General features: G+C 38.6%; 1 protein-coding gene across 1 annotated transcript in view; it reads left to right on the plus strand.

Moving 5' to 3' along the window:
- ADAMTSL1 (ADAMTS like 1) overlaps positions 1-15,494 on the plus strand; it is a 358,154-nt gene that overhangs the window by 210,960 nt on the left and 131,700 nt on the right. Inside the window, exon 7 of the mRNA XM_040090980.1 lies at positions 1,464-1,700. Coding sequence (XP_039946914.1) covers positions 1,464-1,700 — 237 coding nt within the window. The remainder of the gene's footprint in view (positions 1-1,463; positions 1,701-15,494) is intronic.

The raw sequence follows: 15,494 nt of genomic DNA on the forward strand, positions 1-15,494 counted from the left end.
TATCTGAGAAACATAGGTGATTATTTAAATCTAAGAAGGGACATTTTCCCTCAACAGCAATAAGACTTTCCTGCTTGAGATCATAAGAAGTCTGTGAATAAAATTGTCATTAATGATTGTCTAATAGGAAGAAGTAGTTTGAGGGCAAACAGAGAATACAAATATCCTATAAATATATTGTCTAGTTATCTGATTGTGTGTACATCAAAAACTTTTCTTACCAAGTCTATAATAAACATTTAGGATTGTCTATGATTTAGGATTTAAAAAAAAAAAAAAAAAGTTATAGTCCTCAAGAAGAGGGTGTAATAACTGTTCATTTCATCTGGTATTTTACCAGATGTCATCTAGGAACAGATCTCCTTACGGCAGTAAGGGGGAGAACTCTGCAATCTTAATAATCTGAGTCAGTCATATTGCCAACATTTGCCTCTTTTTTTGTTTGTTTCAGTTCTTATGATGTTTAATGTTTTTCATAAAGCTTAGCTTCCATATTCCTGTAATTATGCGAGAAATTCAAGTTACTTCTAAGAAAACCCTAGTGAATCCCTACCCTTGTGGTTGCTTGCACAAGAAGGCTTGAAATATCATTCTTCAAGGATCAAATACTGGAAAGGAAATAAAAAGAACTCATGTTTGTTTTGCCTGAAGACTTACGATTTTAAAATTCTTCTTGCTCTCTTGAGAACCTGTCTAATCTTCTTCAGTGCTTAATGATATATGTGGGTAAGAAAAGCCTAAAATTCTTCTCAACACTTTATGTGACTTTATGCAGTATGAGTGGTCTTTGGTTTTGATATCAGGTAGCCTGACTTCAGAGTTAGATTTATGTGTCTATCAGAGCTGGAAAATTAAATTGAAGTGGGACTTTTAAAGGTCTTCTCAGTTGCAAGTCTTTAATTATGTGAGCTAAGAAATTTTAGATTAAAGAAGTGCAAATATGTATCAAATGCCTCTCATCCTTGTTGCCACACGAACGGATTTATATCACTGAGGGGGAAAAAAAAAAAAAAAAGCTATTGGCAACAGCTTAAATAAAGAAACAATTAAATCACATAGTTATTTTTCCTCCTTTCTCCTCAAAAAAAGGGGAGAATCTGCCTGAAAGAGAGTGGCTGTGCACACACACTTCTCCACATATGTGCACAAGTAGAATGAGATCCAGCAAGAGCATTGTGACCCTCTTTTGCTTAACCACAAAGCCGTGGTTAAGACATGTACAGTGTGTTTCTTATTTCCCATTTACATATGGTTTTGGTGTTCTTTCAATAGTTTTGTGGAAAGAAGAAAGAAAGGTATAATTATCTGTTGAATTATGTGTAGCTGTAGCTATTTCAATCACTCTTTTTTGTCTAAACAGAAACTCTCTCCATCTGGCAGCTGTGGAACAAAGCCAGCTGCATGATACTGCAACTGGCTGTCCTGAATAGACCTGCTGATCTTCTCCTCTTTCTTTTCTGCAGGACTGCCCACCAGAAGCAGGTGATTTTCGTGCCCAGCAGTGCTCTGCTCACAATGATGTCAAGTACCAGGGGCAGTTGTATGAGTGGCTTCCTGTCTCTAATGACCCTGACAACCCATGCTCACTGAAGTGCCAGGCCAGAGGAACGACTCTGGTTGTGGAGCTGGCACCAAAAGTTCTGGATGGGACACGGTGCTACACTGAATCCCTGGACATGTGCATCAGTGGCTTGTGCCAAGTAAGGAGAGAAGCCCTGCCTCAACTCCTTTCCTCATGACTCCTCAGATGTCTCTCACATGCTCTCACTCCCTCTTCTCCTCCACACTTGTGTCATTTTAGGTTCTTTATTTTAATCATCTGTTTCGATTCAATTAATTTTTTTTTGGGGGGGGGGGGGGGAGGGGGGAGCAGGGGTGGGGGGGCTGGAAGGGAGAGACATGTATAATCTCAAAGATTATTTTCTCACTTTATGCTGCTCCCTTGGGGTTCTTTTGAAGGATTTTATTTTCTGGTTTTGACCTATTCTTTATAGTTAGCTGCTGTAGCATATGTGATTTGAAGCACCAGTAGAAAATAATGTTGTAGCTTTGAATTTGGATACGTCAACATTTTCCAGGTCTATAAAATATTATTATTTTGGAGAATTATTGCTCCCCATAAATCAGAAAACCAACAAGCCAGGAGACAAGGCTTCCTTCTGTAGGACTAAGCAAGCTGCTACATCTCCTTGGTCCTTAGCAATCTTATTTCTTACTAGTAAGAAATGGTACCTTTCACTTCACAGTGTGGGATCTCTTGGTCATTCAACCAATTTATTTGCATCCTAATCTGTTGGGTTTTATTACCTTTGTGCTTTTATTTACACACTGGTGCCCTACCATTGCTCCTGTTAAATTACGTACTCTATCTACATCAGACTTTATTCTTCTAAACTACATGTAGGCTACTAGTTGATGAAGGGAAGGACTTTTTTTTACCATCTCTGTTAGGTTTTGAGCACACTTAAATCTCAAAAACGGTTGAGTGTAGATTCATGTTTCATTGCATGATGACCTTAAAATCTGTGTAGATTTGACTTGTTGTTGGCTTTCTAGTGCATTTTCAACTGCTTTTTTTATTTGTTTTTAGTAACTTTCGTCCCTGTTTCTTTTCTCTTTGATTTTCTGCTCTGAGCCAGAAGCAGTCCTGAAGTAAGTGAAATAGAGTAGATAGTTCCTGGGCTAATCTCATTTGTGATCTGAAGAAGCAATCGTTTAGACCTCTTGACATATACCAAGGGAATGTATCTCAAAATTCTAGATTGCCTAATGAGACAGACTATTTTTAGTCTTGTTTTCTGTTCTCAAATCTTTTAAAAACTTGACTGGAAGCCCAAAAATATGGGAAAAAATTCAAAGTTTTTTGCATATAGTGGCCCAGGATTTAGAAGCAGGCTAATATCTGGCTTAGTCCAAATATGAAGCTTACTTTTTCTCAAGAAAACTTTCCCTTAGAAACAGAGTTCCTAAACATCCAGGACTAAAACAAAGTAATTTGCATTCTCATTACAATTCTCACTTGGAAGTCTGAATGTAGCTGCACTGCTAAAACTGTAAATACTGATGTTGTTTCTCTGTGGCTTGAGAATAGAGAAATGTGTCCCCAGCACTAGTGTCCCTGAGTAATTTTAGTTAAACTAACCCTTTTCTTATATACCATAAAATGGTAGAATAATTTTTAATGCATAAATAACTTTATATTTTCCATGTTCGTCAACATTCAGTTCCTGCAACAAATTTGCCGTGTATTTAAAATTACAGCATTTTTGAGGATGACCAAAATAAATTAAAATATAAATTCTCATGCTGTATTCCTCACAGTGAAAATGGGTTTAGTAAATTTAAAGCAACTCAAAGTATTACTGTCTCAGTGTATCCCTGTTAGCCAGTCATATCTTTGTGACAGTAGAGGTACTGCATTTAAAATCCATAATTAGATTTGCCCTAACTATATACTATAGGAGAGAAATTGCTTTACACAACAATGGCTAGTTGTAAATAGTCCAGAATGGTAAAGAATATGGAATTTGGCATAATAAAATGTGAGCTTTCTTTAAAAGCAATGATCTTCCACTACTTCTGTAAAGGTTTTTTAGAAGATTGGGAAACCATAGTGTTATAGAAGAACAAGTGGGTCATTCTTTCTCTGTAACATTTGTGTGAATAAATTTACTTCTGTAAGTATAGGGAATGCGTGTAAACTTCAGGGAAGGCAAAATATGAATTTAGATATTATTTCTATTCATTTGCAGTAGGAGCTCCAGACTACCACTTACCTGAAGTGACTGATATACTGTAACCATAATAGCCATGTGTCCCAGTAGTTTGTGAGGGTTCATAATAATCCCGTAAAAAAAGCAACATGTTCGTGAGATGTCTCTGGAACTTTAGGGTTTAGGGCAGTGCAGCAGACAGCTCTAATAATGCACATATGGTTTGCCACAACTGCAAAAAATGAAGCCTCCTAAGATGTATGTTCTGTATAAGGTCCTGAAGATTAAAAAGTGAAATATGTTTCTTATGTAGTTAAACAGCAGCAAGAGCCAGATTCTGCAGCTTGTACAGGGAAACCCTGGTTTTGTCTGTGTATTGGAGAATGACATGCTGCAGAACAGCCATGCAGAAAGGGACCTGGGGGTCCTGGTCAAGTTGAATATGAGCCAGCAGTTCCCTGGCAGCCCGGAGGGCCAACCCTGTCCTGGGGGCATCAGGCACAGCATCACCAGCTGGGCAAGAGAGGGGATTGTCCCCTCTGCTCTGAGCTGGAGCAGCCTCACCTCAAGTACTGGGGGCAGTTTTGGGCACCACAATATGAGAAAGTTATTAAACTGTTAGAAAGTGTCCATATGAGGGCCACAGAGGTGGTGAAGGACCTTCAGGGGAAGGTATATGAGGAGTGGCTAAGGTCACTTTTTCTGTTCAGCCTGGAGAAGAGGAGATTGAGGGCAAACCTCATTGTAGACTTCTACATCCTCACAAGGGGAAAAGGAGGGGCAAATACCCATCTCTTCACTCACATGACCAGTGACAGGACTTTAGGAAATGGCATGAAGCTGAGTAGAAGAATGTTTAAGCTGGATATCAGGAAACAGGTTCTTCACCCAGAGGGTGGTTGGGCACTGGAACAGAACCTGGAAAGCGGTCACAGCATCAGCTTGTTCGAATTTAAGAGGCGTTTGTACAATGCTCTCAGGCACAGGTTCTGATACTTGGAGTGTCCTGCAGAGGCACAGATGTTGGACTAGATGATCCTGATGGGTCCTTTCCAACTCAGCGTATCTATAATTCTATAACAGGTCCTTTGCAACAGCTGTTGCAAAGGTGAAGAGATATGTTTTCTGGATTGCTCAGAGCAAAACTACTGAAAGTAACTTTAAGTTCACCCTCCTACAGATTTGCATTGATCCAATTGTTATGGAAATGAAGAAGGAATTGAATGTTCTTGAGATACAATATCATACATAAAACATATCTTTATTTAATTATGTGCAAGAATCCTGAATTAGTAAAAGTGATGCTAAGAGCAGTCTATGTTTACATAGACATACAGCATTTTTCCCAGTAGGTCAAATGACAGTGTTAATTTTCTTAACTAACCATAGGAATATATTTCTTTGTATGCAAGACTTGGGTCAACCTGTAGCCTATTCTGTTCTCACAAGCTGTTCTTCAGATTACAGAAATTAAAGGTTAGTTGTATAGTTTCTGCGTGTCTCAGTACTCACACCTGATTCAAAGGTGGTGGATTTCACTCATTGACAAGAATGTATTTGTAAAAAGGTACAGTATTTGAAAAATATAAGATTCCTTTCTCATATTTTCCTTTATTTTTCATATTGTTTGGAGCTTTAAAACTACCGTACCTTAGTGGCATATTTATGAGTCTTTGTTTAATTATGAGATTTTGAGCTGAAATCTTAGTTTTGCCTGCTGACCACTTAGTAGTTAAAGTCAGAAGAGATGCCTAATTCTAGTCAAAGCAACCAAAGCCAATTTTGTGTATAGAACAAGCTGTATCCCTGAATCTTTGACTGAAGAAGGAGTATGGTTAGAGATTCTTGAAAATATTTTTAATTTTATTTACAGAGACAGAGTTTTGGAGAAGTTATTCAGTAGCTGACTTAGATATACTTCAAGACATAGGCCAGTACCCATGACTGTGATAGTTCAGAAATCATGCAAGCTAGAGGCACCTTGCCTCTGTCTGTATTATATAAACATAAATTTATTTTACACATGAAGAGATGTATAATTTGCCTTTGTTCTTTGTGTGAAATACCTAAGAAATTAATAGGAATTAATAGGAATTAATTTTTGAACATCTTTCTTTTTCTCTGTAGTTTTACTCTTAAATGTGTAGTGACCCATACCAAACAACAGCATTTTTCAAACAAAAATCTCAGTATGTTATGGGTTCTAAATCTTCCTAATCATCTTGTTCCTCCTAAACATTTTAAATCTCTTTCTCTATAGATATCTATGTAATTTGAGTGTCCTATTCTTTCTCCTTTTTTAAAAAAAAGAAATACAGATTACTTCTTAGATCTTTGGGTCTCATTTTGAGTTTAGCTCAGCTTATAATATGTCCCATTGGTATATTACAACTAACTTGAACCTCAATGCTGAAGTCAATAGTGTGGTCTTTAAGGAAATAGTTATTTAAAGTTCCACATTATGAACTGTCTTTATAGATGGAATTAATGAGTATGCCAAGGACAGCACATTTAGAACTTCCAGTTTCTAGTTTAACCTTCCCTGTTTGCAAAAACCAAATCCTGTACTTCAAATCCTTTTTTAGAGTTTGATGGTATAAGTAATTTCTGCATAAAACAGTTGAAGCTGCAAAGTTGCAGAGTGGCAGGCTGATCCTGGCTGGATGCCAGGTACCCACCAAAGCTGCTCTCTGCAGCCAGATGGGGAGAGAAATTATAATTGAAGGCACATGGGTAGAGATAAGGAATGGGAGAGGTCACTCACTGATTACTATCATGGGCAAAACAGACTTGGGGAAATGAGTTGAATTCATTGCCAGTAAAAAATCAGAGGAAGATAAAGAGAAGTAAAACAAATCTTAAAAACTTCTTCCCCCCTAATCCTCCCTCCTTTCCTCTTCCTCCTTCCTGTAAGCAGCAAAGTGATTTGCGGAGCAGAGGTTAAAATCAGTTCATCACATATTGCTTCTGCCACGGCTCAGGAGAGGGGTCATCCCCCAGGGGAGACAGTTCTCCATGAACTTGTTCAGCATGGGTCCATCTCATGAGCTACAGCTCTTCATGAACTGCTCCAGTCGCTTTCCACAGGGTGCAGTTCTTATGGAACAGCCTGCTCCTGCTTTTATTTGAAATCAAGCCTATTCTTTGTCATCACAATTCAGATTGTCACAGCAACAAAACCAAGAAATTGGCTGCACTGAGCGTGTGTGTTAGAGCACTGATTTATACACTCTGTTTCATACAGCTCACACCTCATGTTTAACCTCTCTGAAAAGGAAGCAATATGGGTATTTTCTGTCCTTCTTCCTTCCTTCCTTCCTTCCTTCCTTCCTTCCTTCCTTCCTTCCTTCCTTCCTTCCTTCCTTCCTTCCTTCCTTCCTTCCTTCCTTCCTTCCTTCCTTCCTTCCTTCCTTCCTTCCTTCCTTCCTTCCTTCCCTCCCTCCCTCCTTCCCTCCCTCCTTCCTCCCGTCCTTCCCTTCTTTTAGTAATGCAGACAAAATGTCCTTTGTGTTATTGGGTTTCCCTGTCACAGTCTCTTAGGATTTCTGCTGCAGGGGAAGTTTGTGTTTGTGGGGGGTTTTTTTTGTGGGTTTTTGTTTTGGTTTGGGGTTTTTTGGGGTTTTGGGGGTTTTTTTGTTTTGTTTTGGTTTTGTTTTTTGTTTTTTGGGTTTTTTTTCTGTTTTCGCCGCCCCTTTCACTTCTTCCTGTTATCATAGTCCTCATAGCTAGTTCTCTCTCAATATAATTTTTGCCTTCTGCTTGTGTGAATTCTGAAAATGTTCCTTTTCTTAATTCTGGCAAGGAAGAACAGAAAGTCTTTACTTCCTCAAATGGGTGATCAAGGATTGTTCAAGGCTTCTTCTGTCTCCAGTATGGATGTCAGAATCTGTGTGTTAGGTTGTTGTTGTTGTTGCTTGTTTGTTTTAAATAAACGTTTAAATATTATGGTTTTCAATAAATGTATGGCCAAATAGTAAATTGTTGTGTTTCCCAAAAGCATGTCCAATCAATATCAGGGCAGAAAATGAGTATTGATCCCTGAAGTCAGGATCATGAACAAGATGCTTTCAGTCTGGGCAGTCTCTTTTACTCACACAGCCAGAGTGACCTTAGTCTTCTGCTATCCTTTCAGTCTCTCCAGCCCAGGGATCCGAGGGGACCACATGTCATAGAAGCTGCTGCGGAGTGTATGATTTGTGAGTTTGCTTTAAACATTTCAGCCATAGCTCAGGACAGCAGTGGTCCTTCTCTGTGAAAAGTCATGACATCTGCACCATTTTCATATTGAAAGTTTAGACATTGAAAATGTCAACAACTGAACTATCTGCTGAAAGGATGAAACAGTGTTAGGCTTCCAAAGGAAAAAAGTGTAGCCATGGTCTATAAAAGATAGAGTAAACTTTAGCAGAAAATTCTGAAAAGAATATATTGATGCTACAATTAACCATACCATGTGGCTGAGAAGTCAAAAACAGTCATACTTAGTCCAAGAAATTGATGAGAAATAGTTATATACAAACTGACTTCTTGTATATGTAGAAGTGTAAGACCTATTGATTCCTTAAATTTCTCTGAAGAAGTAAGATAAAAGATTTCTACTTTTGCTTTCTGCTTTCTACATAAAACTTGAAAAGATATTCTGTTGATAAACCAAACCTAATCCTAATTGTATGAGTTCTTTCATTACTATTATTATTATTATTATTATTCCTACTATTATTGGCAGGTTTTTTTATAAAGACCATAAAATTACTTCATCTATATGATAGAATAACACAGTGAATCATATTATAACTCAAACTGGAGGATCAGATCCAGTGATTAAAAAAACTGAAGATTTTTAAGAAGACTAACTAAATTTGTTACTACCAGAAAGTTGTTCAGGACCAAAACCAGCCTTTTCTTTCTTCTCACGAAACTTTCCAACTTTCTCCTTTACATTCTCTTAATTTTACAGGTTATTTGTTAAAGAAAACTGCATCTTAGAAATGCCTATATTAATGTCTACTGTTTACAGAGTATTAAATTTCTCTTTAAAGATCTACTTTCACTTGATACTAGAGACAGTTTTAAAAAATTCTGATTTATTGATTCCTAAGATTCCTTGATTGATTTTTTTTTTTTTTTCTCAGCTGCACAGTAAATTAAAGTCAGCTAATAAGCTGCTTAGTTACCTTTAGCTAACTCTAGTTAGCTGTAGCTTGTCAGAAGTCTGCCTTGGTGATCTTGGAGGCCTTTTTTTGATTCTGTGTCCAGCCAATGGCTGGAGGATTGACCTAGATGACCTTTAGAGGTCCCTTACAACCCAAACTAGTCCATGGTTCTTTTTTGTTCTTCTATATACGCCAGTACTTAAATGGCTCTGTGCATGTGCATGTGTGTGTGTGTGTATGCATGCTGCTAATTTTTTCATCAGAGACAGAGGTTATGCAAACTGGTACATCATTTCAGAAGAGTGGGAAAATCTGCTCTGCTCAGAATAGGTGACCGTGCTGTATTTCCTGTGCATCATGACTTCTTCCTTCCATGTACAAAGCGTTGCTGCACATATCCTCTATTTCCAGTTCAGCCCAAAATACAGAGCTAATAAGGATAACAATGTCACATGTTTAGAGTTTGGTGCATGGATATTTTACTCATTGTCACAGTAAACCTGCATGAGATAGGTAAAAATAAGATTAGGTGGTCACCTCAGCAGGCCCTTGAAGGCTTACAAACCTGCCTTGGGCCCTGACTATCTATGTGGGATACACTTGGGAAATAGCTGCAAGAATTTGCAGCTGGGCCTGTGGCTGCTCCTAGTCATTCCTTAGCTTGGGATCTGATTTCTTTGCATGCTTTCCTTTAAAGTCAGCTCCATTTCTGGGGAATGAGAGCATCAGGAGTCCATCCTGCCCCGTGTGAACCCCTGACCTGCATTTTTCCACCCTGCAACATTAATTGGTCTAATATTAGGGACTGTTCTCAACCTCCTTTAGTTCTGGTAACAAGGAGGATTGTGTGCTGACTTTTGCAAGATTCCTTTTTTTTAACAGTTTATTTAGACATGTTATCTGTGAAGACTCTGAGACAGTAACTTCCAGCAGGAGATTTTTACCTATGTTTGTGTCTTTTGATCACACAAGAGGACAGAAAATGCTGTTATTTGCCTATTTGATGACAAGGCAGAGAAATGAATGGCCTTTGCTTTCATTCTCTACAAACAAGCATAATTTGTGTTTCCAACAATCTGTATTGTTTTTCAGGTGTTTTGTCCCCTGATGACAACTTCCAGTAATAATCTTTTTCTTCTGCCAAGACTATGACAGAAATCAGGTCAAAAAAAAGGAAATTATTTGGGGAAAAATGTGTCAAGGTATTTACATAGTGATGGGATTTCAGTCTTATGTAATTCAGCTATTTCTGCCTCCTGTTTGTAATCCTTTTTTTTTTTTTTTTTTTTTTCTTTAATACTCCATTGAAACCTAGATGTCTTCTGCAGAGATAACATTTCAGAAAGTACTGAATTTTTGATTTCTGTTGGTCATGTGTTTTTGAGCCTGTGTCAGGCTGAACAACTGAATTGCTGTTTGAATATTTTGTCTTACACTGTCCTCATCTACCCCATGTTCTGAAGGTAGCATGTCATAAATTTATTCTCTTGTTGATGAATTTCAGTTTTTATGAGACAAAAGAAACAGCTTTTCCCCCAGTATGACATCCTTCCAGCACACAGAAAGGAGTGGGGAGGAGAACCATGACTCTTAAGAGTAATAGCCAAATGCTTAAATTGCTATCATCATGCCAGGTAGCAACATTTTTGTGGTGGAGAATGGAAGGAAAATAGGATTATTTTTTTGTGTGTGAAAGAATCTTCAGCTGCATTATTAGAGCTCCCCTGTCCTGAGTTACCAGATTTTTACTTTCTGGGCTAACAGAGGTTAGCACCTCTGCAGAGATACTTTGTTCTAATCTTTTAGCAGAAACAATACATGCTGTTCTCCAAAGCTGACCAATTTGTCAACTGTGCAAATATCTTTGACCAGCAGCACTCAGAGCAGCTCCCTGTGCTGGCGGCAGAGGGAAGAAGGAACATTGTAATTTGGAGGCTTGGCAATAATAAGAAATTTAAAAGAACAGCTTGGAGACTTCTGAGAGTTCTCTTTTAGTTAACAGGAAGTAATCTCTATTGATGCATTTCCTTAGCACACCTAAAAGGCTGAGTTGTGTAGAGTTGTGGAATGGCTTTATTGCTGTATGAAGGTGGCAAGGTGTCTGCAGTGGCTGGGTGGTTTCGAGAGTCCTCAGTAAAACAAATGTGTGGTTCTCACTGAAGACCCCAGTAAGAGGTCCAATTACTGTGACGACCCAGGACAGGTGTTTTGCAGGCATTTTAGATAGTTTCCTCTGTCATCCTAAATGTCTTCTCCTAGGGCCTGCATGCACTACTTTTACACTCTCAGCAGCAGGCTGGAATATCATATAAACTAGCTAAGATGTTACAGCAGTAGCCTGGGGATGTTACAGCATGTAGCCTCTCTCAAGTATTTGAACTGTGAGAGATGTCTGTTCTGTGATAACACAGATTATGTGACTGCCTGAAGCACCAGAAAAGCTTTGCTGGCACTGTTATAACAAAGCTCTGCAAATGGATCCCCACTGATGCGGCCGACAGAGGACCGACTGCTGCAGAAAAAAGAAGCCTGTGTATCCAACAGAAGAGAGCTCTGAATAGCAATTTCAAGCATGTCATGAAGTCACCAGGGCTTACAAAGAATCACAGTCAAATGTAATGTGTCACAAGTGTCAATTAAATGCTTTTACAATTAGTGTTTCATGTCCTAGGAGAAAAGAATAGGTCAAGCAGGCAGAATTTACTCTTGGTTTCTCAAGCACATTGCTACCAGGAAGCTGAGGGAGAGCTGCCTTGATGCATTCCATGTTAGAATGGCCTTTGCATTCACTTTCTGATGTTCAATTTTAATATTCTGCAAAAACTACAAATCTTTCCTCTGGAACTGCTACGATATCCATAAAATAGATGTGATTCTTCTGGAGTAAAGCAAGTATTTCAGTAATGGTCTGCTGAAGAACATTAGCTTAAAAAGGGTTTGTTTTTTTCCTCTTTCTTCAAGAAATACACAAGCATGTAGGGACAAAGGAGAAACTAATTTTTACTCCAACTCAGTATGTATATATAAACCTAAATGCAGAAAAAAACAAAGAAAATAATAAAAATGAATATGAATAATTATAGAAGCTTCTTTTCTTCCTATTGTTGTCTGTTTATAAATTCTTGGAAGTTAATTCTGTTTAAATATTGCCTCTTACACCGTGGCAGCCTCTTGGTTTCCATATCCTCAGAGAATGAACTAGGGAGAGCTTTGTTCAAACATCTGTGGACTCTCCTGTGGTGTCCCACACAACAAATTGGTTGGTATAAATGACTAAATCTGAAAAATTCAGTCTTCTTACTTTATCTTGGGAGATTTCTCCAAGTCAAATTTGCGTGTAAGGAGTTACCCTTTCCCCACATACAAGATTTTAGTGAGTCTGTAATCCTCATCTAGAAGTGGCAGCATTAAAATAAGTTGAATTCCTATTTGTTACGTCAAGGATATCTTCAGAATGAGTTTACATTTCTTTTTCCCTGAGAGAAAATTAATAACTAGAGATTTCTGCTGCTGGGTGTTTGCTGTTTGTTTCTAGAACTTTGGCTGAACCATTGATTCCCAATATGTCGTGTCTGCTGTGCTGGTTGAGTGAGGCTACGTAATGGTCTTTTTTAAAATATATTGATAGCAGAGAGCCCTGGCTAGCTCAGAATGATGGGAAGATACCAAGTAGGATCTGCAGATTGGGTGCAGTGGATTAGTAGTAGATAAGGCAATCAGCAGCAACAAATCAAGCTGGCCAGTCCTGTTTCATGTGTTGGAAGATGTATCTTAGCCACTTCAGCTGTATTCAACAACTGGGGTACTCATCAATAACTGAAGTTTATTTAATTGTGCCTGAACAGTTGCAAGATACATTTCTCTTGAATACCAAGCACTGATTGCACATGTCATTGGGCCTCCTGTTACCAGTGTAGTTACTAATTGCCTTGCCTTTGTGAAAATCATCTTATGGTCTACGATTATAGTTGGATTGTGGTGTACCTCCACGTGAATTCCTGGGGACCTGAGGGAGTCCTTTCTAGTGACCAGTGCTAGTCAGGATTGCCTGTGATGGGATATTGTCTTGAAGCTGTGCCAGAAAAATGGTGGAGCTGTAAAATACCATCTCAAGGATGTCAGTGCACTGAAGGCCAGATACCTCTTCAACAGACCCCAGCCCAGATCCAGTTTTCTGTACAGGCTCAAGCTTGTTCTCTCTCCAGTAATTTGAAGAGTAGAGCAGCTCTTCATGCTGATTCTGTAAAACAGGATTTTGAACCCAATTGAAATGATGGCTCTGATCCAAAACTTTTTTTCAACTGAGCAGTGACAATCCACACAATTCCCACATTGAGCCCCACATTATGTGAAGGGCAACTCTGTTTTTTTCAGATTCTCCACATTTCTTGCATTTGAACTACAGACATGCCATTTGAAAAACAGATTTATTTATAATTGGCTAGATTTGTGAGCTTGCTTTATTACATTATTTCCTGCCCATGATTTCTTAATACTGAATAGAAATTATTATGAAAACTTCTTACTTCAGGGCATTTCCAGACTAGCAAGGCTGAAGCAGAACCTGTCATTGCTGGTCGTTTTATTTCTGGAAAAATCTGCTAAACTGAGCCAGAGTTCAAGTCCACAAGGGGAACACATGCACTTATAACACTCATGCACACACTCAGTGAGTTAGTTCCAACTCCTGTTGTGGGAATTTTCGCCCAATGCATTTAAACTACACACAAGCAGTTGATCTGCTAGCTTGATAGCCGCCTATTTTCTTGCAGCATCCTGTAAAAATTAGTTTGCAATGTGTCTAAGAGTCAGGAATACCCTTATTTTTCTGTTTTGTCAACCCATAGGCTGTCAAATGCAGTAAGAGAGGGTGGGGGGCTGGACAGGGGGGAAGGGGGGTGGAAATCAAATTCAGCATGAAGTCTGGGATGTCAGGCTAAAATGTAATAGGGAACCTTTACCTCTCAGTAGAACTGTGGTACCTTACGCCAGAAAACAATATAGGCTTGACCAACTATGGATTAGCTGTTGTTATTCTGGCTTCTTGTTGCTACACTTTCTGTGCTGAACTTATGAGGAGAATAAAAAAAACCAGCTTGCTTTAGAGGTGATGAAGAAGATCTGGATAGGCAGTTGGTACTCACCTGTGATTTTCTCACTCTGGTACTTCATGGCTGATATTTTCCATATACTAAGAGACCTGCAGAGCTCTGTAAAATCTGCCTTTACTGCTTTAAGGTCATTTAACCACAATAGTGAAGAGCTTCATAAAAGCACCTTTAGAAACACACAAGAGCTTCATCCAAAACAAATCAAACTTATAAGTACATGCTCTTGATTTTGATGGAGTTTGAATTAAATTGTCAGGGAACTTAATGGAGCTGCTTCTGACATTTTAAAATGGTGTTACCACACCATTTTGTGTGGTAACAATGTGCAGTTCAAGCTTCTGACCGCACTTCAGCAACTTAACACTCAAAAGATTTCAGTGTGGAAAGTCTGTGCTTCATTACCCTGCTTTAAGGGAGGAAGCTCAACATGTAATAGAAATTAGTATGAAAACTGCTTACTTCAGAACATTTCCAGGCACAATTTGTTTCAGTAATCCATTTTTGTTTCTAGTAGGAGTTTTCTTCCCAGACCTTTTTGAATTGAAAAAGACTTCAACTCCCTAAACTCCCCAGGATATATTAAGATCCAAACTAATGCACTGGAAAGGGAAGTTTATATCCCACAGAAACTTCAGAATTTCAACATTGAATCCAGTTTCAAACCAAGACAAAGAGTCAACATTTCAAAGATTTTCTGAGAGTGAAATGTTCACTAGAATTCTGATTCAAAACTGTCATTATTTTGTTTAAAACTCTGTCCCCCAAACCATTACTCTGAGCTGTATGGAGGAGGTACAGTATCCTTATTGTTCCTTTGCTTACCATGCTGATGAAGCAGTGCCTTCCATGGTGCTTATTTTCATGACAAGGTCCTCAACCACCTCTCGTCAGGTGAGTATGCCCATAGATCAGTGTCTTTGCAGACTTTCCTAGTTCTGCAGACCAAGAGAGCTGGCCTTGATAGCTGGCATCTCCTAGTGTCTTGCATCTTTGACATCTCTGATAACAGCCATTTTAAAACCTTCCCCCTGTGTTTTGTTCATGCTGTGGGTGGATGCTGAAAGAAACAATTCTGCCCTCCTGTTCCTTGTTAACCCTTTGCAGATTTCTGGGGCAGTGGTGACATATTTTCATTCACTCCATAATCTTTGTCACTGAGTTCTCCGCAGCCTTGATGGACAGTGAAAATAATGTTATGGAAATTATGTGTTCTCAACTCAGCCAAACTCTTGTTTTCTTCTGCTCAGAGACAAAAGATATTGTTCTCCCTATCTGTATTTTTTCAAGAGCAGTTAAATATTTCCTTGTCTGATCTTTTGCTGTAATAAAAGTCCAGCCAGCAAAATGTTTTCATGTAAGAGCACTAAAAACTAATATAAGAAATCTGGAGTAGTGTTTTTCATTTTAAAGCATCAGTAACTATTTCAAACACCAGCAGCCTGTCTAATGCATGTAATTACCTTCAAAAGAAGGAAGAATTTCCCTAAGTAGTGAGAAAAAAGGAGGAGGAGGAGGAG

Source organism: Hirundo rustica, chromosome Z (genome assembly GCF_015227805.2).
Source record: "Hirundo rustica isolate bHirRus1 chromosome Z, bHirRus1.pri.v3, whole genome shotgun sequence".
NCBI lineage: Eukaryota > Metazoa > Chordata > Aves > Passeriformes > Hirundinidae > Hirundo > Hirundo rustica.